The sequence below is a fragment of the Natrix helvetica genome, assembly GCF_964273705.1.
Source record: "Natrix helvetica genome assembly, chromosome: Z".
NCBI lineage: Eukaryota > Metazoa > Chordata > Lepidosauria > Squamata > Natricidae > Natrix > Natrix helvetica.
This window is the reverse complement of record NC_138554.1, coordinates 116,370,988-116,391,935: the sequence shown is the minus strand read 5'-3', so window position 1 is coordinate 116,391,935 and position 20,948 is coordinate 116,370,988. Positions and strand designations below refer to the sequence as shown.

The 20,948-nt window shown below is 39.7% G+C and overlaps 1 protein-coding gene across 7 annotated transcripts in view; it reads right to left on the bottom strand.

The window, feature by feature from the left end:
• ADAM22 (ADAM metallopeptidase domain 22) overlaps positions 1 to 20,948 on the bottom strand; it is a gene marked incomplete at its 3' end in the record, with an annotated part of 169,159 nt that overhangs the window by 119,489 nt on the left and 28,722 nt on the right. For all 7 annotated transcript variants that reach the window (XM_081969875.1, XM_081969869.1, XM_081969870.1 and 4 more), the window contains exon 3: positions 18,735 to 18,811. In XM_081969875.1, coding sequence (XP_081826001.1) covers positions 18,735 to 18,811 — 77 coding nt within the window. The remainder of the gene's footprint in view (positions 1 to 18,734; positions 18,812 to 20,948) is intronic.

Here is a 20,948-nt window from a genome sequence, read left to right as displayed (position 1 = left end):
GCTGATAATTATACGCCGCTAGAAAGACTGTCCATCTGGACATTCTTGGAGATAAAATCTGAGGAGTCTGGCGATCCCCAGCCAGAAGATCCAAGAGGGGTTTATGGTCGGTCACTAAGTGAAAAAACAACCATACACGTAATCATGAAACCGCTTTATCCCTGCTACAGCAGCTAGGGCCTCCTTATCCAGCTGACTATAATTTCTTTCAGCTGCTGAGAGCGTGCACGAATAATAGGCAATTTGGACTTCTGAGCCAAATTGAGCCATCCTATTAGGTAGGATGTGACTCAGAGCGGCCCCAATGCCATAAGGTGATGCATCGCACGCCAACGTTAATGGGAGGCGATCACTGTATTGCACTAATAAAGATTTGGATGTAAGGACATCCTTAACTGCCCTAAAGGCTTGGGATTCCTTAGACCTCCAATGCCAGGGCGTCTTGGAGTCCAGGAGCCTATGAAGAGGCTCTGCCAAAGTCGCCTTATGGGGTAAAAAAATGGAGTAAAAATTAAGCAGCCCCAGAAAGGCTTGCAGTTCAGCCTTACAGGAGGGCGTGGGGGGCTTTTTTAATTGCCTCTACCTTGGACGGAGTAGGGCGGATGCTTTTGGAATCAACTATATACCCCATAAATTCTACACTGGGGACCCCTATCCTACACTTTTCTTGTTTGAGTTTCAGCCCCATTGGCAGAAACGGTCAGGACTGCTTTTAATTTATCGACGAGCTCAGCTTGATCCAAAGCAGATATAAGCATGTTGTCAAAATAGGGTACCACCCCTGGCAGCCTCTGGAGCATCCGCTCCATTAGGCTCTGGAAAATACCCGGGGCTACACTGACCCCAAATTGCAAGCGTTTACATTTGAAAGCTCCCCAGTGCGTTACGATGGTTTGAGCCATGGCAGTGGCTTTGTCCACCGGGAGCTGCTGGTATGCTTGTGCCAAGTCTAACTTTGCAAAAATGTTTCCCTAGCCCAAGGAATGGAGCAGATGTTGAACCACTGGCACTGGGTAAGGGTTGGCTTGCAACCCTTTATTAATGGTACATTTAAAATCCCCACAAATTCTAATGCTACCATCCTGCTTAATAGGTATTACTATGGGGGTCTCCCAGGGGGAGTGGTCTACTGCTTCGTGCACTCCTTGTGCTATTAATTGATCTAGCTCTAAATCTACTTTGGGCCGAAGAGCAAAAGGCACTCTCCTGGGTTTTAGACATATTGGCACCACCTGGGGATCCAGGTTAAAAGAAATGGGGGTCCCATTATATTTACCAAGCTTGTTGTCAAATACGTCCGCAAACTCGCTGGCTAGTGCGGCGAAGGAATCTGGAACAACGGAGTGGATGCCGGAGATGTTGAGCCCCAATGCGGAGAACCAGCCAAGCCCCAGGAGGCTGGGCAGATGGCCATCTACAATGATGAGGGGAAGAGGTCCCTGGAAGTTATTGCTGGCTATAGTGAATGTGCCACCACCCACAATGGGTATTGGCTGTCCTTGATAGTCTCTAAGGCGAAGTGGGCACTGTCTGAGTTGAGCTTTGGTCAGGCTGGGTACTATCCGTTTGATAGTAGCCCAAGAGACCAGAGATTTGGAAGAGCCAGTGTCCACTTCCATCTTGCAGGGCTCTCACTCTATGCGCACAGTCAGGTATATCTTATGGGTAGGCTTGGTCAGGGACGCATGGCTGATAGCCCAATTGGGGTGCTGCTGGTCACCTGTGATGGCAAAGCAGTCTTTGCGGTGCTTGGGAAGTCTTTTTACAAATTGTCTAGACCCGGCGCACTCCAGAGGTGGGTCAGCGATTGGCATGGCTGCTCTGCCTTGGCTAAATGTCCTTTCCTGTCACACCAACGGCATATTGCGGCTTTGAACCTGCAGACTGACCTTGCATGGTTCCCGCCACAACTCAGGCAACCAGCCTTAGGTAAAAAATCAGCCTGAGTCCATTTTTTTCTGGTGGCCAGTTTGAGGCAGCTAATCTCTTCTTCCTCGTCCGAGAAGTCTTATTCTTCGTCTTCTTCATGGTGGACAGCATGGCCCCTGCTGGCATGGGTGGCCGGTGGCAGAAATCTCTGAATTTCTGTGGTGGATTTGTCCAACATTTCATATGCCGTAGCTTCATCCACGGCTGCCTGAAGGCTCAGCTCTTTTCGTGCCACCAAGCGTCGCTGAAGTCTGAGGTCTTTGATACCACAGACCAGCTGTTCTAACAGGGCATCATCCAGCACAGGAAAGTCACAGTGCAGGGCCACTGTTCTGAGGGAAGCCATGTAATCGCTCACAGATTCCCCTTCTCTCTGGGTCCTCTGCCTAAAAGCATAACGTCTGGCTATGCGCAAGGGAGTTGGAGAGCAATGATTTTTAAGTTTCTCCAAAAGAGTCTCCCAAGGCATCGAATGGACAGATTGAGAGGCTGCTAAAGCCCTGGCTGTTCCAAACATCTCGTGGCCACATGCGCTGAGAAAATATCCTCTTTTACGGCCACTGGACAAACCGGTGAAGTCATTTGACTCCAGGAAGCACTCAAACCGCTTGAGGTAGGTGTCCCATGTTTCAGTGGCCGGGCTGAATGCCATGAATGCTGGTAAATTAGCCATCCTTAGAAGGATGGAACTTGAGGAATTAGCCTTGGAGCGACTTCTTGTCGCCTCTTATTAGTGACTTCACTTTTCCTTTATCTCAGTCCTGATCCCACCTTTGTCGCCAGTGTTCTATAGGGAGAACGAGGCAGACAGGAACTGAGGCAAGGCAGGTTGAAGCTAACACAACCTTTATTAACAGTATAACACGACAAAATGTAAGGCAAACCTCGACCCGGCAAACAGCAACATTTGACAACAGACAGCCCTTTTTATACTAGAACTGTCAGACGCTGAACCAATAGAATGGCTGCATTCTCTCACCAGCTGGCTGTTCGCATCTCAACCAATCAGGGGCTGGCAATGATAGTCAATCGCATTGTAGCCGCAAGGACTTAACACAACTAGACTTGATTATGTATTCATTATATGTTGATTTTGGTTACTGATTTTGGTTTGATATAGTTTATTGTTGTTTTATTTATTTTTTTCCCAGTTGTATTATTGCGTGCTGCCCAGAGGCAAGAATTATGTGAAGGGCAATTTTACAAATCTCTTAAAAATAAATAAATAAGGAACCATGCTTTTTGAATTTGGTTGTTCAAGCTACACTGACTAGAAATCTTTGCTATAAACACACACACAAAATTCTTTGTTTATCATAGACGGAACTATATCATATGTCAATTCTGGCTTCTCATGAGGCAAATAATAAAAGAGAGTGAAGCAGAATGAGGTCATCAGATAAATTTGTTCCTAATCTTTGGTATTTCTTTTTTAATTGGGTGAAATTCTACACAGGTTTGTTTAGCATTTTTCAGGTTTGTTCACTGTTTTCATTAGAAGGAAATACATCTCCTCAATCAGTTCTTTTTGTTTTGTAATGCTACAAGAATTACTTGTTCTAATATTCATCAATAAGCAAGGCAGAATTAAAATATTTTCTGATTTGAACATTGTCTGATATGGAATATGAACAATATATTTTATGGCTAGAATTATAAAGTATAACCCAAAATCAACAAAATAAAATGAAACAAGTTAACATGCATTTTGCATTAATATTTGAAAATTAATTCATTATTTGGGATCAAGGAGAGCTATTTATAAATATTAAACCATATTTTTCGGAGTATAAGATGCACCAGAGTATAAAACGCACCAAGGTTTTGAAGAGGCAAATTTTTTAAAAGGTAGGTAGATAGATAGAGGGACAGAGAGGGACAGAAAGAGAGAGAAATACAGTAGTGAGAGAGAGAGAGAGAGAGTAGTTAGGTAGGATTTTTTTAGGTAGGTGGGATGTATTTTAATTCATCCATTTAATACACTCTCTTTCTATGTGCAGTCTATAGTATTCTATGTTTTTATGAATATCCTTACAATACATTCTCACTAATTTACAGGATTAAGTCTCTGTCTTTTCATTTACTAATCCTTCCAAAAATAGGGTAAAATAAAATATTTCTGATATGGAAATAGTATTGGGAATTTATGATTTTGACTAGCTAAATCTTAGTAAAGCAATCTGCAACACATTTGGGAAAGATTTAAATTTCCTAAGAAAATCGTGATCTACATCATACATGCAGCCTTTGAACAGTATGCTATGGACCATGCTCCAGTTCTTTGCCTGGACTGAGGTAAAAACCTGAACTGAATTAAATTCATTGTTATTTAGAATTAATAAAGATATTCTCCATGTATTTAAGGAGTTAACCATTACATCACGTTAAAAAATATATAAATAATTCAAAAGCACATATTTGAGTCTGAGGCATGGGAGGGTTTGAAAAGTTTTAGCAACTGGTTCTCTGCCTGGTTGCTGAGTGGGTGTGGCCATGGGGGCGTGGTCTAGACAGCTTCCTGCACTACAGGGGGTGTGTTTCACCCTCTTCAGGCTCCAGAGGCTTTCCTCGAGTCTCCGGGAGGACCTGTTTCCGGACTTCCGGTACTTCTGGTACACCCATTTTTCACTCTCCCAGAACCTCCGTGCAGGCCCTGCACTTATCTGGCATCCAAAACGGGCCACGTGGAGTCTCCTGGAGTGGCAGGGGAGGGAGGGTTAGCCAGTCCTTCCAACTACCAGTTCAGCGAACCAGATTAAAATTAACATCCGCTTCACCCGAACCGGTTCAAATCTGCTGAATGTCACCCCTGGTCTCAGGGTACTATATACAAGCACTAGCTATAGCCATGGATCATAGAATATGAAACTTTCCTTATAGTGAAGATGGGGAGGGGAGCAACTGATCAGAGGTATTGCTACTTTTCTGGGATTAATTCTTTTTCTCTGAAATTCTCAATCATAGATGCTATGACAGTAATTTCAGGAATAGCAGGCAATTCACATATTGGAGAGTACAAGGTTGTGCTTTGATTTGTTTTTTGCTCCTGTCTGATTCTCGGAAACTGCTAGACATGTCCAGTTGTTTTCTTGGCAAGATTTTTCTAAAGTGATTTGCCACCTTCTCCTTCCTAGGATTAAGAGAAGTGACTAAGCTAAGGTCACCCAGCTGGCTTCCTGATCAAGGCAACAGTAAAACTTTGGTCTTCCAATTTCTAGCCTGTTACCTTAATTACACTACACCAAACTTGTTTTTATCGCTTTCTAGATTAATGCAAATTTTATTACTTTTCACTTAGCATAAGTAGATCTTTAGACTGGAGACACTGATTCTGCAAAAGAAGGAAGTCAGACAGCAAGCAGGACTTATGAATTCTAATATGTCTTTAAAATTATGTTCAGAACATTTTTAATTCCATTAAGACAATGTGAAAATTCCCACTGGCCACAATTGCAGAATTAATGTAAAAAATGCAGAACTGCTGAGTGATGAAGGTTTCTTGATAAGAGTTTCTGAAGTGGCTGCAGAATACTGAAATGTTATTTTGTAATTGATGCTTATTATATATTTTTATAAATTAAATTAAGGAAATATGAACAATTAGTAAAATAAAAATACAATTAAAGTTATAAGAAGACAAATCTTTAAAAGTTTCATTTTTACATTTGTCTTATGAATTCTAAAAAAAACACTGATTGGGAGGTTTGGAAACAATATTAATTCTGACAAAAGTCTGTTTTAAAAAATTATCATTAAGATGAGGAGTACCATATGTTGATCCAATTACAAAATTAAATTTCCTTTAAGGACACAATGAACTTTCTCACTTTAAAACCAGTTGGATTTTAAGCTTGTTTTGACAAACAAAAAGTAGTTTCAAAAGAAACTATCCAAAATTAAGGAACTATTTCTTGTTATTTTATTAAAGGTTGAGAATTTATATAGCCCTTTTAAGGACTAGGATTGACATAAATGTAGAATTATCTATTTATTTAATCATTTGCTTAGGCATTTCTACACTTCCAACTTCAATGATTCAGATATACCAATAAAATATGTGTTACTTATTTATTCATTTACATTTTTACATGATTTATCCATCCACCCATCACATAGCAATGACTTTAGGTGGCATACAAGAATTAAAACCAATAATTACACCAACAACCAAGCAACACAGTTGCAAAAAGCAGTTGTAATATACAATAGAAAATCAACCAACAGAAATCACTTAACCTTCCAGGCCAAATGCCCTGGGGCGGAGGGCAGTGGGGGGAGCTGTCTTTCATGCCTTATGAAGGCTATCAGTTTCAGCTATCTAGATTTCTGGAGAGATGCTGTTCCACAGACAACAGAAAGGGGGGGAAAGGCCCTCTTAAATAAGTCATTGTAGCATCCTTCCTTACCACTTCAGCCAACATTATATGTTCTATAAAACAATGCCTTCTGAAAGGCCACCCAGGTTTTGCTTCCATTTTTGAACAATTAACAAATTATGCTATTTATGTACTTTGGGGATGAAGAAAAAGGAAGTACTGTGCATCCCCCACCCCCACCCCCCAGTTGTCATTTTCTATGTGGATTCATTAATGACTCATTGGGGAAAAAGTGCTGATTCAGTGAGTCACATTCACATCCAGGTATTCTATCTATAAAGGATCTGGGGACTGGCAAAGAGAACAATACTAAAAGGATTAGGATGCTCAGGTATCACTGCTTCCTGAGTTTGGATCACAAAAGGTGATATTCACAAAATGTCCAACTCAGCAGTCTTACAAACAATTTAACGAAGTTTGCATATAGAGTGGGTTTAAGAAAGGAGCTTCAGTATTTTCAGAAGGCTAATTCTGCTGGCTGTAAAGAAGAATATAGAGATACATAGAAACGGGAATATATCATATGTATGCACGCATACACCCATAACCTCTATTCCTCCCCTCTAGCAACTGTTCCCTGACTCCTACTCTCTCTCTTCTTCCTAAGTTGCCAAGGTTGTAGTTTGATGAGCCAATATATTTTGCTGATTTTCCAGAAAGTCCTGTTTTTGCAAACCTCAGAGCCTACCAAGTATTTGTTAATTTGCTTGTTAGTTAACTTTATTTGCCACCTATCTCATGATGGGGCTGCTCTAGGCAACTTACAATAATAAAAAGGAAGAAATAAAAGAGTATAAACAAAAAAAGAAGTAAAATAATAGAATAAAATAAATAATGAAAAATATAATGAGAATACATCAATATGGTAACAAAAAGATGGACAGAAAGTTATCAATCAAGCAGCCACCTACAGCATGGAAGTTCCCCATCTGAATTCCAGGCCACCTGCAGAGTCAGGTCTTCTGGCTCTTGCAGAAGGTTAGGAGGATGAGCAGATCTTGCCCTAGAAGATAAGATGTTCCAAAGGGTAGGTGTTGCAGCAAAGAAGGCTCTTCTTCTGGATCCCAATACTTAGAGTTTTTTGACTGACGGGATCTGAAGTAGCCCTCTATGTCAACATGAGTAGGATGGGCTTATCCTAGTGGAATTGGCAAAAATATCAGCCATTCCTGTTTCTGTTCTGAGAGGACTTTCTAATCACCAATATTCTAGGAAGACTATCAACAAAGCCCACTCAGTATACAGATAAGAACATCCGACACTCTAGCTCCATGATAGCGAACCTGTGGCACACAGAGCCATGTAACCTGGCACATGTAGTGTCACCCATTCTTCTTCCGGGTTTCTGGCATGCATGAGCATGCGACAATCAGCTGGCCTTTGTGCATGCGTTAGTGCTGGAAACTGGAAGAACTGGTCTTCCATTTTCCGGCCTAAGCATGCATGCCGGCCAGCTGATTGGCACGTGCACATGTGCAGCAGTAACTGGAAGAATTGCTGGCCGGTGTGCATGCTCATGCTAGAAACCAGAAGAAAATGAACCAGAAGTTCATTTTCTGGCACCTGCATGCCTCCTGGGCAGCTTCTCTTCCTGGAAGTGCACGTGCATGCAAAGTGCTCCCTTTTCGGCACAGTGCCAAAAAGGTTCGCCATCACAGCTCTAGTTCCTATATTGAGAATACTGTGCTAGATCATAAAGGAGAGTCTTTCAAGAAATTGGAAACAGTACTTATTGTAGTACCGTGAACAAGACGCTCTTTCCAAAAGGCCTGAAGAGCTGCATTTGGGAAGAGGAACAATGTTTTACTCTATGGCGCAAACAAATATGCAACGGAAGAATAAAAATTATGTAACTCTTGCCACACTAAAATAGCTCTTGTTACAAGTTGCAAACTGTATTTTACCAGAGCTATAAAAATGTATCAGCAGCCATGGTGGAATGCATGTATTGTATATTCTGGGGAGGGACCACCTATTTTCTAATTACAAAGCACATGTACATTTTTTTCTGTTTATATGAATGGTATAAATATTTATATATTGCCAATTTCCAGAAATGTATATGAATACATCTTTGGTCTTGATTAATGAAGAAATAGTAATGGAGTCACTGATTTACAGTTATATTCATTACATTAAATTATTTTCATGTGAGTTATTTTCCATCTTGCATTAAACAGTTCCATCTCTCCATTTGTCAGTTCCTCCATATTCTTAATAATCCTTAATAATTTGTATTATTTGGTCTCACCTTTTCTAATTTTTTCTAAAAACCATTGCTTCCCTTAATTATTATTTTCAGCAGACTCTTTTGATGTTTTATTGGGCCTTTTTATAATTGTTATATAATTAGTGACTGGAATCTAATAACCAGATCCAGAGATTTGGGTCTGATCTGAATGCAGATGTATCTCACATGCAAAAAGGAAGATCCTTTACAGGAGGGGTGTCAAACTTCATATAGGGCTGCATCAGAGTTGTGTTTGACCTCAGGGGAGCAGGGGGGCATGACCAACTCAAAGTCACTCGTGTCTTGGTTGCCTGTGGGAGCCAGTGCTCTGCCAGAAAAAATGGGCTCCTGAGCTCCATTTTCACCTGCAATGGCTCCTGTAATCCTCTGCCAGTGAAAACGGAGCTTCAGAGGACCTCCTGTGGCCCTTGTGAGCTTCGTTTTCACTGGCAAAGGCACCATGGGCCGGTCCTTCTCTGTTTCCAGGGCAACCCCGCAGGCCAGATTTAAGCATCCCATGGGCCAGATCTGGCGCCTGGACCTTGAGTTTGACACCCCGAATCTACAGGCACTTCAATAAAAAAAGAACATTCCTACATGCAAAAACATGTCTGCAAATTTTTTCATTATAATATATAATTCATGTGAGGAATTTCTTGTATGTGATGTAGCCTAGAGTTTTTTCAAACATGTGCTGCTTATTTTTTGTTTTGTTTTTTTCAATTTAATTTATGTTATCCATTGTGTAATCTATTCATAAAAAATGTAGTGTTACTTTCTTTGAGATCATCCTTATTATAACAATTTATCAAACAGACTTGCCTTTCTAGGGCAGGGATTAAGCTTAGCCAATACTATTAATGATGCCAATCTGAAAACAAAATAGGATAGAAATGCTTTAAATGTGTGCTCTGTGTCACCATTTAAAGCAGATTTTGCACATCTGGAGCTCTATAGTTATGTTGAATCACAAGTCACATCTCTATAAACCAACAGATTGTTGAATATGCAGCACAGAAAAGATTACTTTATTCCATGGAATAAATAGACTTTTTCAATGTTATAATGTGTTTATATAAAAAAAGCCACTTGATGTAAAAAGAAAGCCGCAATTTATGCAATATCAATCCTCAATCTTTATTTGTCAATCTGAAAGCCATTCCACATATTATATAGTTTAAAAATGACATAGTCTGTTGACAAAGCTTAAACTAATAAACTATGAGGGCATCAATGAATGCCTATATTTTTCACTTTATCCGTTCCATCAGATCCAACATTCAAAAATTCTATATATTAACTTTCTCCAAGTGTTCCATTTTACCATTTTCTAATTTACAAAGTTTAAAAGTTTAAAATGGCATTGTGTTTAATCCAAGGCATCTATGCAGCATACCCTTTGCCAGCCTCATTTTCAAGCACTTCTAGTCATTCCTAGCATAATTTATTTTTCTAAAGAATATGACTGCATGACACGACAAAAATAAGATAACCTTAGCTTGGTAATCTTAGCTTCTAGTGAAATGTCAAGCTTGATGTAGTCTATAATCAACTTGCCTGTTATTTTTGGTGCTCAAGGTATACGTAGTAGCTGTCTCCAAACCCGTAATTCGAATGAGCCTGCTTTCCCCCCGTCTGCTTCTTTCATTGTCCAGCATTCACAATCATAGATACAGTAGTTATAGGAAAAAACGATTCCTGTAACTACCTATAACTTATTACAGATGCCAATGTATCTAGAAGCATATTATTTGCCAAAGTCCATCCCATCTGCTTTTATCATCTTTATATTATTTAAATTAGAAAAAAATGCCAGTAAGATTCAAAGCAAAGCAGTAGTTCAAGTTCTGAAAGGACATGGAAAACAAAACTTAGAAAGGGAAACAACTCAGTGTCTACCTCTCCCCAAAGCAAGACAGAAGTAAGCTATAAAGAAATTGTGGTGCTATGGATCCAGGAAAAAGGCATAACCTTCTATCTGTTCTGGAAACTTAAATTCCTTTAAGAAATTGAAGAAAACACTTGGAAACCAAAGATTGGACCAATACAATAAATTCTTATTCAATCAGTGTAATAAAACTCACAGAAATCAAGTTCACTATACTTTTTTTGTACAAAGAGATGGAAGAGATCAGGTGTAACAGCAAAGTTGTGGCCAAAAGCTAATTGTAGCGTATATTATAAGTCATTCAAGTTTCAAGGGATTATATAAACAGAATAATAAAACCAACCAGTTTCCATAATGTGATCTTGATATATGCGTACCCACCACTTCGAATAACAGCTTTTAGGAGCTGCTCCTGAACCTTCTTGATAAGGAACTAGAAGAACTATCAAATGAAACAGAACAATTTTTAAGGTCCATTGCAGAAAGAGATTGACATGAAGTAAAAGAAAGTAAACTGTATGCCAGAATAAACAGTGAGAATTTCCAAGAAAGAAAGACAAGCTAAAGCCAAGAAATACAAAGATACCATGAAGAAACTTAACAAAGAATTTCAGGGAGCTTTAGAAGAGACAAGGTGCAGTATTACAACATTTTCTCTAAATACACTGAAAACAGAAACAGGGAAATTTTCCCAAAGGATTTACTTTAGGAAAGTAAATTAGAAGGAAGTTCCAATCTCAGATTAGTATGCTAAAAGATCCCTATGGACATACAGTAACTGGTTCAAAAAGATCAGAGATGGAAAGAATGTAATAAAATTCTTACAATAGAGCTATATACGAGGGAATGACTTTTATAAAATGGAAATCCCAGAACACTTCGTTGTCCACATGCAAAACCTATACACAGGTCAGGAAGTCATACTCCAGACGGAAACAAACTGATTCCAGATTTGCAACAGAATGAGATAAGGCTGCATTCTCTTTTTTTATCGTCAATCTATATATGGAATATATTTTGAGCAAAGGTGGACAGAAAGATGTAAACCTGGAGAAAGAAACATCAATATCTTGCCAATTATTCTACTCTGATCCTTGAAAATACAAATGACCTGCAAGTTGTAATAATGAAAATCAGGTTGCACAGTGAAAACTGGGGCTAAGATTAAATAATAAAGACCATATCATGACAGGTACGGGCAACTAGGCTTATAATTGACTATGGAAGTATGGTGGTTAGCTTCTCTTTTTTTACAATTGACAATTAACAGTAGAAAGCCAGAAGTCAAGAAATATATTTCAGACTAGCACTTGGTAGCAGAGAAAGCCTTGGAAAATATTTTCAGAGGCTCTAATTGATTGTATCTACAAAAATTATAATTGTAGAGACAACAAATGTGAAAATTGTACTTTGAAGAAAGAAGAAATAGAAAGTGTGATTATTTTTTAATGCTGATGTTGAAAAAGAACAAATGGATCATAGACTAAATTGATGTAGAATTTTCATTTGGGGAACAAATGATCAGGCTCAAACTATAATATTTTGAATACAGTCTGAAAAAATCAGGTCCCCCTGAAAAGTTTAGAATGTTGGGAAAAGTGAAAGAAAAATAGTAGAGGATGACCGGAAGCAATGTGGATTATAATAGTAATTAATGATCTATGAAGAAACTAAAAGAGCAGATTTATTTTCCCAAGGGGCTACATGAGAAATTGGGACTGTTGTAGAGGACTGAACCAATAAGGCCATGAAGGGGGACAGGCATGCACACACAACATAGGTAAGTTGAAAAAAAATAGCAGTTGCCTTCAAAAGAAAAGCAATGCAATTGTATTGCCTGCTGGCATGTACTTATTTACATTTGAATTCTAATTTCTAGTTGACCTCACACAATCCAGACAGCCAAAAGTTCATATATGGCCCAAGAGCTCATAAATTGCAGATCTGCTTTAGCCCATATTGAAGTTTTCATATTATCTTCCTTTTGCAACTAAAATGGCAGTCTATCGCCTGGAACAGCATAAACTACGATAACATAAATTCACAACATGAGAACTGGTGGAGAGGCCTTACTATTAAACTTTCTGACAAATACCCAGTTGGATGAAGCATTCAGAAAAGATGCTCTGCAGACCATGGAAGTACATGAGAAGCCATCTCTAGCTGAAGTGTTAAGGCAATTGTGTCCTTTGGAAAATTTGCACAGTTACTGCAAAGGCTGTCCCCAACTGGCCAGATAGATATTTTATGGTTGCCCATGAAAATGATGGCAGACCATTTATGAGTATGCCCAAGACATTCTTAAAATTCCAGATGTAAAATTCCAACAGGATTCTACATCCAGGACCTAGACACTGGCAGTGAAACAATGCAGTATCCAAAGAAATTCACTAATGAAGTACACTACAGTACTTTGTAAATGTTCACATGCATACAGAAAACAGATTTTTGTAAGGCAGTAGTCAGAGAGAGAAATTCTAAACCCCTCCACTAATTTGGCTCCAAAACAATTGCATAAAACCTTTTAGCTGATTAAACATACCAAAGCCAAGTATGCCCAACTTTTGCAACTTTATATACATACATACATGCATATATTTCTAATAACATTATCTTTCTATATGCATGCTAATATGTTTAATCACTATTGATTATTGGAAGTTTAGACCTTGGCCCAGGAACAAGCTAAAGGTATAAATGGGTATCCAACTGTCATAAATATGTAATATATAACATTTGAGCCTAAATTGAAATAAAAATACGTAACATTTAATTTATTTAATTGCAATAGAATTGTGTTTTCTCAAAAAATATACAACAGTATCATCGTTTTGTAAATAAATGTAATTATTTTGTAAATAAAAACTAATGTTGAGTTGTAAAAGTTAATATGGTACATAAACATTAAAATTATATTCAGATGTGTTCATACTGCTCATATAGATTTATTTAAAGATCCGTTGCAATTTTTCATGTATTTGTCTGATAGGGAGGGAGGGAGGGAGGGACGGGGGGAGGGAGGGAGGGAGGGAGGGAGACTGACTATGATGTTTTAGAGAACTAAATGAAAATCGCAACAAACTTGTAATTTAAAAAAAACCTTAAAACATCGATATGCTTCTCATGTGCACTTTAAAGAAAAATAGCAATAATAACTTACATGTAAGTGCCATTTAAATGTAAATTATGTTTTTTAAATGCCAAACCAATAGTTTTTTTCTGTACCTATCTTAAAGACAATTTTAAATAATGAAGCAGTCCTTAACACTTGAAGAAAGAAAACTGATTATATAACATTATGTAAATTTAAATATTAGACATTTCAAAAATATTTCATTCAGCAAAACAATACCCATTTATGAAATGCTAGCTTTTACATTTATTAATATACTAAGTAGGATTATTTCTTTGTGATCAGACTATTAGAGCAGATTACATGACAAAAAGTTTTTAAAATAAATTATAAATCTCCCAAAATCAGCTTATTTGGAAATATAGTATTTTTCACACAATTTTTTTTTTGTAAGTATACTTTTTTTTTAATATAGTGATTTTTTAAATTCATTTTTGCCAAAGAATATTGTCAGGGAAAAAATTGAAAAAATATACAAATTCATATGGGACATGGGGAACACACATTTAAACAATTGTGCTCTCGCTCTCTCTTTGCACATATGTATAGATATATATGTACACCTATATACATCTATAGCTATCAATCTATCTATCTGTCTTCTGACTGTTTCTCACCCACCTATGTGTCACCTACGCACACTAAAGTATATGCCAGGCAGCATATCATATATCAATAACAAAGTAAAGGGAAAAAATACCTCAAAGATACATATTCATGAAAGGGATTGTCAGTGCGCTAGAGTAAATATCAGAGAATCTTTAAAACTTGTTACTACTAGATTTAGCTAAAATTGCTGCCTTGCACAAGAGATAAAATGTTCCAAGTATTCATACTGCTTTATGAGATATTTTTGGAGTATAAGACGCACCTTTTTACCCCCCAAAAGAGGGTGAAAATCTGGGTGCATCTTATACTCTGAATGTAGCCCACCCACCCACTCCACGCGTCACATTTTTTGGGGGTTCCATGCGGTGGGAATCCTCACTTTCACATGGAGCCTGATTCCCGAAGCTGCCTGAGGAACTGCGATGAAAGCCTTTTCAATGAAAGCGTTTTTGGGCTGTAGGGTCCCCTCCCCAATTCCAAAAAGAGCGCGTGCAGAGGCCAAACAAGTGCATTGTGTTTCAGGTGATAGGCGGTTCCAGCACGTGCTGCCACCTGATAATGCTTTCCTTCCCAGTTCCATGGTGCACATCGCAGAGCCACACGCCATCCTCCTCCTCTACAGACTCACCGCCTGTTTTTTCTCCTGGCCAGCACTGTCGGCTGGGAGAGGCAGGGAGAAAAGCGAGAGGGCAGCACAGTCGGGTAAGGGTGCAGGAGTCGGGTACGGACACAGGGCAGGCAGATTAGAGGCAGCTGGCCAATTGCCGGCTTGCCAGCTAGGTTGCTGGCCACCCGGAGTGCGCAGGCAGCAAAGGAAACCCAGGTCATAGCTGCTGCTGCCTCCTGCCTATGTGCCTCAAGGAAGTTGAGCAGCAGCAGCGAGATGTTTCCCTGCACAGAACAACCAAGAGAGAGAAGTGGTGGAGCTGCCAGACGCAAGAAAGATGTTTGGGCAGAATTTAGGAGTGGCAGGTGGGGCAGGGGATGGGGCGGGGTGGGGCACGCATCTTATTCGAGTCTGGCAGCTTCCCCACTTCTCTCTTTCTCAGCCACTCTGTGTAGGGAAACATCTTGCACAGTAAAGAAAAACTTCTCATGAAGTTTTTCTTTACTGTGCAAGGTTTTCCCTGCAAAGACCACCCGAGAGATGCAACGAAGCTGCCAGACTCTATTAAGATGTGCATTTCACGGTGGGGCACAATTTGGGGGTGGCAGGTGGGGCAGGAGATGGGGTGTCCGGCATCCCTGCCAGTGGCAAAGAAGTGCCCCAGGCGCTGCTGGACTCTCCCCTCCCCTCGTTCGTTGGGGCGGGGGTGGTGAAACTTCACCTGGCGCGCTGCCTCTCCTCTCCTGTTGACTGTTATCTGGGAGGGGAGGCACGAAACTGTGGCAGCGACACTTAAGGGTTTGAGCAGTGGGCTCCAAGAAGCAGCTGCCAGGGCAACCCCATCCCCTGCCCCACCTGCTAACCCCAAATTGTGCCTCACCGTGAAATGTGCATCTTAATAGAGCCACGACGCGGGTTTCCTTTGCTGCCTGCGCACTCAGTGTGGCCAGCAGCCAAACTGGCAATCGGCCGGCTGCCTCTAATCTGCCTGCCCTGTGTCCACGCCTGGCTCCTGCGCCCTTGCCCGACTGCACTGCCCTCTCGCTTTTCTCCCTGCCTCCCCCAGCTGACAGTGCTGGCCAGGAGAAAACAGGCAGCGAGTCTGTAGAGGAGAAGGAGGGTGTGTGGCTCTGCAATGTGCACCGGGGAACTGGGAAGGAAAGCATTTTCAGGTGGCAGCGCATGCTGGAACTGCCTGCCACCTGAAACATAATGCACTTGTTTGGCCTCTGCAGGCGCCCTTTTTGGAATCGGAGAGGGGACCCTACAGCTCAAAAACACTTTCATTGAAAAGGCTTTCATCGCAGTTCCCAAGGCAGCTTCGGGAATCAGGTTCTGACCGAGGCAGCAAAGACGTTAGCCAGATGAATACTGATGGATGCTGCTGGGAAAGAGGCAGAAAGGTTTTTTTCCTGATTTCTTCCCCCAAAATTAAGGTGTGTCTTATACTCTGCTGCGTCTTATACTCCGAAAAATACGGTATTTACAAAACTGGTAAAATTTCTTGATTGAGTGATTGCTATCATGCTTGCCATATAGAATGAATTTGTCCAAAAACTTAAGGCAATCTTCCTCAGATATAACTAAAAACATACGGAATTTATACAAGCCATACATAACCATATTTTATGGTCAAAATAAAGAGATTTTCATGGAGAAAAGAATAGACACATGAAAATGTTTTATTAAGTGGGTGATCAAATTAAATCTGTTAACGATTCTTACAAATTCAGTTTAACAATTAGTTTAACTTGTAATATCATCTGAAACAAACTCTTAATTTTTGCTGATATAAAATATGTTAAACCTTGGAAAGAAAGAACAATGTAGATCAGAAAAAGTCAATGCCCTAAGTGCCGTTGAGACAGCAGTATGGGTTGTTCCAGCATATCATATGAATGTTTTACTCAATAGAAGAGCAAACCAATGCATTTTTGTCTCAATTAACTGGATGCATAAATTAGCTGCATGAACTTACTCCTCCACATTTTCTTACTTTGGGGGGGGGGGCTATAGCTTAGTATTATACTCAAATCCTATTTCACAGTTAATCAAGAAAATCTTTGTCCAAACTAATGCCTTCCAGATGTATTCCATTTAGAGATATATAAGAAATCCACCTTGGATTTCTCTTTCACAATACATTTTGATCCCCAAGTGCTCTCCATTATGACATTGACAGCAAACAGCAAATACAAAGTCAGCTGCGATACTCAGAAATTCTTGTATTTGGGGAAATTCCACAGCTATATACAATACATTGTGATTTATTATTAGCTTATTGAATGAACTGCGACTTGGCACGCTACCTATGTGGATGGTGGAATTTATTGGAGGCTTCTTGATTTCTTCCTTGTTCGGTTTTGCTAGTCTCAGAAGGTGACAGCTTCTAGCCATCTCTGGAACCTTAAAAACTAAGCAGGGTCTGGCCTGAATCACTCTGGAATGTAGGCTAAATGGAAGGAAACCATTTGTTTACTACTACTGCATGGATGCTGCCTCTAGGAATCAAACTCATCTATCCCTAATATACATCCAATAAAATTATTCCCTTTTCACAATAGCTTTATAATACGTAGGTCTGATTCTTGTTTTGGTGCATACACTGTTTTATCAAACATGTTAATTAGAAGACTATAATATTTTCAAGATCTCTTGGTCAGTGCTCACTTTACTTCCTGGTTTTCATGGATTTACTAAACCTAATTGTTTAAAAATTTACTTTCTTGCTACTACTTCTACTGAAGTTTCTCACGTTTGTTACTATTATAGCCATTACTATTGCATGGCAAAATGTGTTTTTGATTTACAGTTCATATCACGCTTCAATATAAACGTTATACACTGTTTACCAAGAAAAGCAAGGAAAAAGACAAACTGATCAAACATACTGTAGATACTTTGTCACTAACAGTTTTACACCTGTCTCTTTCCCTCTAAGCAAGTGTTCACTCCTCAAACATTCAAATTCCCAAAAAGATTTGCATACACTGTTATAACAACACAGTCACAATTTATTAACTTGTCAAGTTTGTTTGTGTGTTTTTGGAGTGCCTACATATCAGTTTTTAACTCCTTGCAACGATCTAGACAAGTCCTTGCAATTTTCTCAGCAAGATTTTGGAAGTGGTTTGGCATTACCTTAATCTTCTGAGACAGTGACTAGCCTAAGGTTATCCGGCTGTCTTCATAGAATCATAGGGCTGGATGGGACATTGGAAGTCCATGATTATCCAATCTTTTCTTCGATATAACCTTCAAGGAAGGAGCACCTACAACCCTGGGAAGCAAGCTACTCCATTATTTAATAGTTTTCACTGTCAGGAAACTATTCTTTAATGGGACTCCACTCATTGTTTCTTGCCCTACCCTCAGGTGCCACGGAGAGTAAATCAACACTATCTTCTCTGTGGCAGCTCTTCAAGTATTGCAAGACAGCTATCATGTCTTATCTCAGTCTTCTCTTTGTTAACATACATAATTCCTTCAGCCATTTTTCATAGGATGTAGTCTCCAGACCCATAATTCTTGTTGTTCATCTTTGCACTCTTTCTAGAATCTTAGCCTCTTTTTTATATTGTGGTGACCACAAGTGTATACAGTATTTCAAATGTGGCTTCATTAATGATGTACAAAGTGACGCTACATTTCACTTATTTTTGATACTATATCAAAAGCAGGACTAGAACTCACAGTAGTCTGACACCTTAACCATTATACCAAACTTGCTCTCTACAATATATTCACTTGATAGCTAAATTACTGCTAACCTTTTCTGGGTGGTCAAACCATCCAAATTTGGTTGCAGGCATCAGATTGTCAATCCACGCTCTGAACAGAATGGTAATTTTGTAAGCTTTAAATAAAAATGATATTAAAGAGCAATATTGGAATATATTTTTAAAATAATACTTCGTCAAATGCTTAAAAATAAAAGAAGGTGAATATATTTATATACTTACTGATTTAATTCTATATCTAGGATGAAAGAAGATCCAAAAGCATCAACCTGGAAGCTGGCACGAGCAATATGAGTTAACTGCAACATAAAAATAATTGCAATTCGTTAGTACCACATCATCATCCTAAAAAAACAAAATTCTGCATTAATGCATAAGTAGAAAAGTTATAACTAAGGTGTTTCTAGAGAAGAGAAACAAAATAGCTAGCTGTATCATATTATACATATTGTGGGTTCCCACATATTTTAACAACTTTAGAGTTTTTACTTTTTATTTAAATGTATGTACCGTAGTTGCCCATTTCACATCAAGTGGCATACAATAAAATTTTACAAAATTATATTAAAAGCAATTAAAAATTCTACAAGACCATGTTGAAATATTAAATAATCATACAAGCAAGATCATAAGAAGCAATGCATAGGAAAGTTACATATGATGCACTCATCATATCCACACAAATTATATGTTGCCAGCAAATTGCAAGGTCTGTTGAAAAAAAGCACATTTTAAGAGGGCCATAAAGGATTAACTTCACCTGGGGAGAAAAGGCTTGTTTCTTAGGAAATCTTTCAAAGACATTATGTGTAGCATGCCTTTCCTTCTGAACCTGATGGGACAGGTAGATATCATTGGGGAGAGGCCGTACCTCAAATAACCTGGCCCCTGCTATGTAAGCATGCACTTTCAATTGGACCTGAAAGCATTGGTCCAATTGGTAATCAATGTATTATCCTACTAGGGACAGATATACCCTGTTTCCCCAAAAATAAGACCTCCCCAGATAATAAGCCCAATGGGGCTTTTGAGCGCATATGCTAAAATAAGCCCTCCCCTGAAAATAAGCCCTCCCTGAAAATATTGCAACACAGCAGTAACCATGAGGTGACCACGCTCGCCACCTCAAATTCAAAAATAAGACCTCCCCGAAAATAAGGTCAAGTACTTATTTCGGGGGGCAAAAGAAAATAAGATCCTGTCTTATTTTTGGGAAAACACGGTAGTTGCAAGTACCCCTAATTATGGGCCAGCTGAAGCTTCTGAGTACATAAGGGAGCTTTTTGTAGAACATATGTTCTGACCCAGCTCTCCAAAAATGGCAAACCCTCTGATGTGAACTCCAAAGATTCCTTTATTAGGAATGCCAGCAGCCCCAGCAAAATGTTTCTCTCACAAGCTGGAGTCTGCCACATCTATTCATCTCCGCCCCCTGCCTTTTATCCCCAGAGCTAGGGTGGGGCCTTGCTAGCAATGATGGTTCTTCCTTCCCCCAGGATTGGCCCACGGCTTTCCACTGCTCTCCTATGCCTTCTGTGCAAATGTGCATCAGGCACTGGATCCAGTTGTTCCTCCTCTTCTTCATCAACCATCTCCAGACCTGGGGGCTGTTGACTTTCCAACTGAGGGTTGATGGATGGCCTAGGCTCCGCCTCTCTCTCTCTCTCTCTCTCTCTCTCTCTCTCTCTCTCTACCAGCTCCATTCCCTCTTCCGCCTCAGAGCTCCCAGGTTGCCCTGATGTTGACCTTGACTCCCATGCCTCTTCCTCTTCTGATTCGGCTGCTGGAGGGGCCGGCACCAAAAGGCTACAACATGTTACAGAAGCCCATTTGGAAGGTGAAGAAATTTCTAAAATTGGCACAGCGACATTGTATTTATGTTTAATACAAGTAGACCTTAGCAACTGGGACTGGAATTTCCATTACTAAGCAATGCAGTTGTAATGCATGATGTCATGTGATTACATCATTTAGCAATAACAATACAAGCAATCCCAGTTGCCATTATAATACTCAAGGACTATGCAGCTTGTTCAGGATGACCTCACATAACTGCAACATAGGAACAGGCAAGATTCCCAGGCAAGCAGGTTGACCAGAGAGAGCTACAGGCAGATACTATTGAGCATGGGTGGACAGATGTCATGGATGGGGGCTTCTTGGGGGAAAAAAGTGACAGGAGAGACTCATAGGAGCAACTTGTGACCTTCTGCTGATTTCCCCATTGACTATGCTTATGGAAAGCTGGCAGGGATGTGACCATAGATTACAATAGCAGAGTTGGAAGGGACCTTGGAGGTCTTCTAGTCCAACCCCCTGCCTAGGCAGGAAACCCTACACCACCTCAGACAAATGGCTATCCAACATCTTCTTAAAAACTTCCAGTGTTGGAGCATTCACAATTTCTGGAGGCAAGTTGTTCCACTGATTAATTGT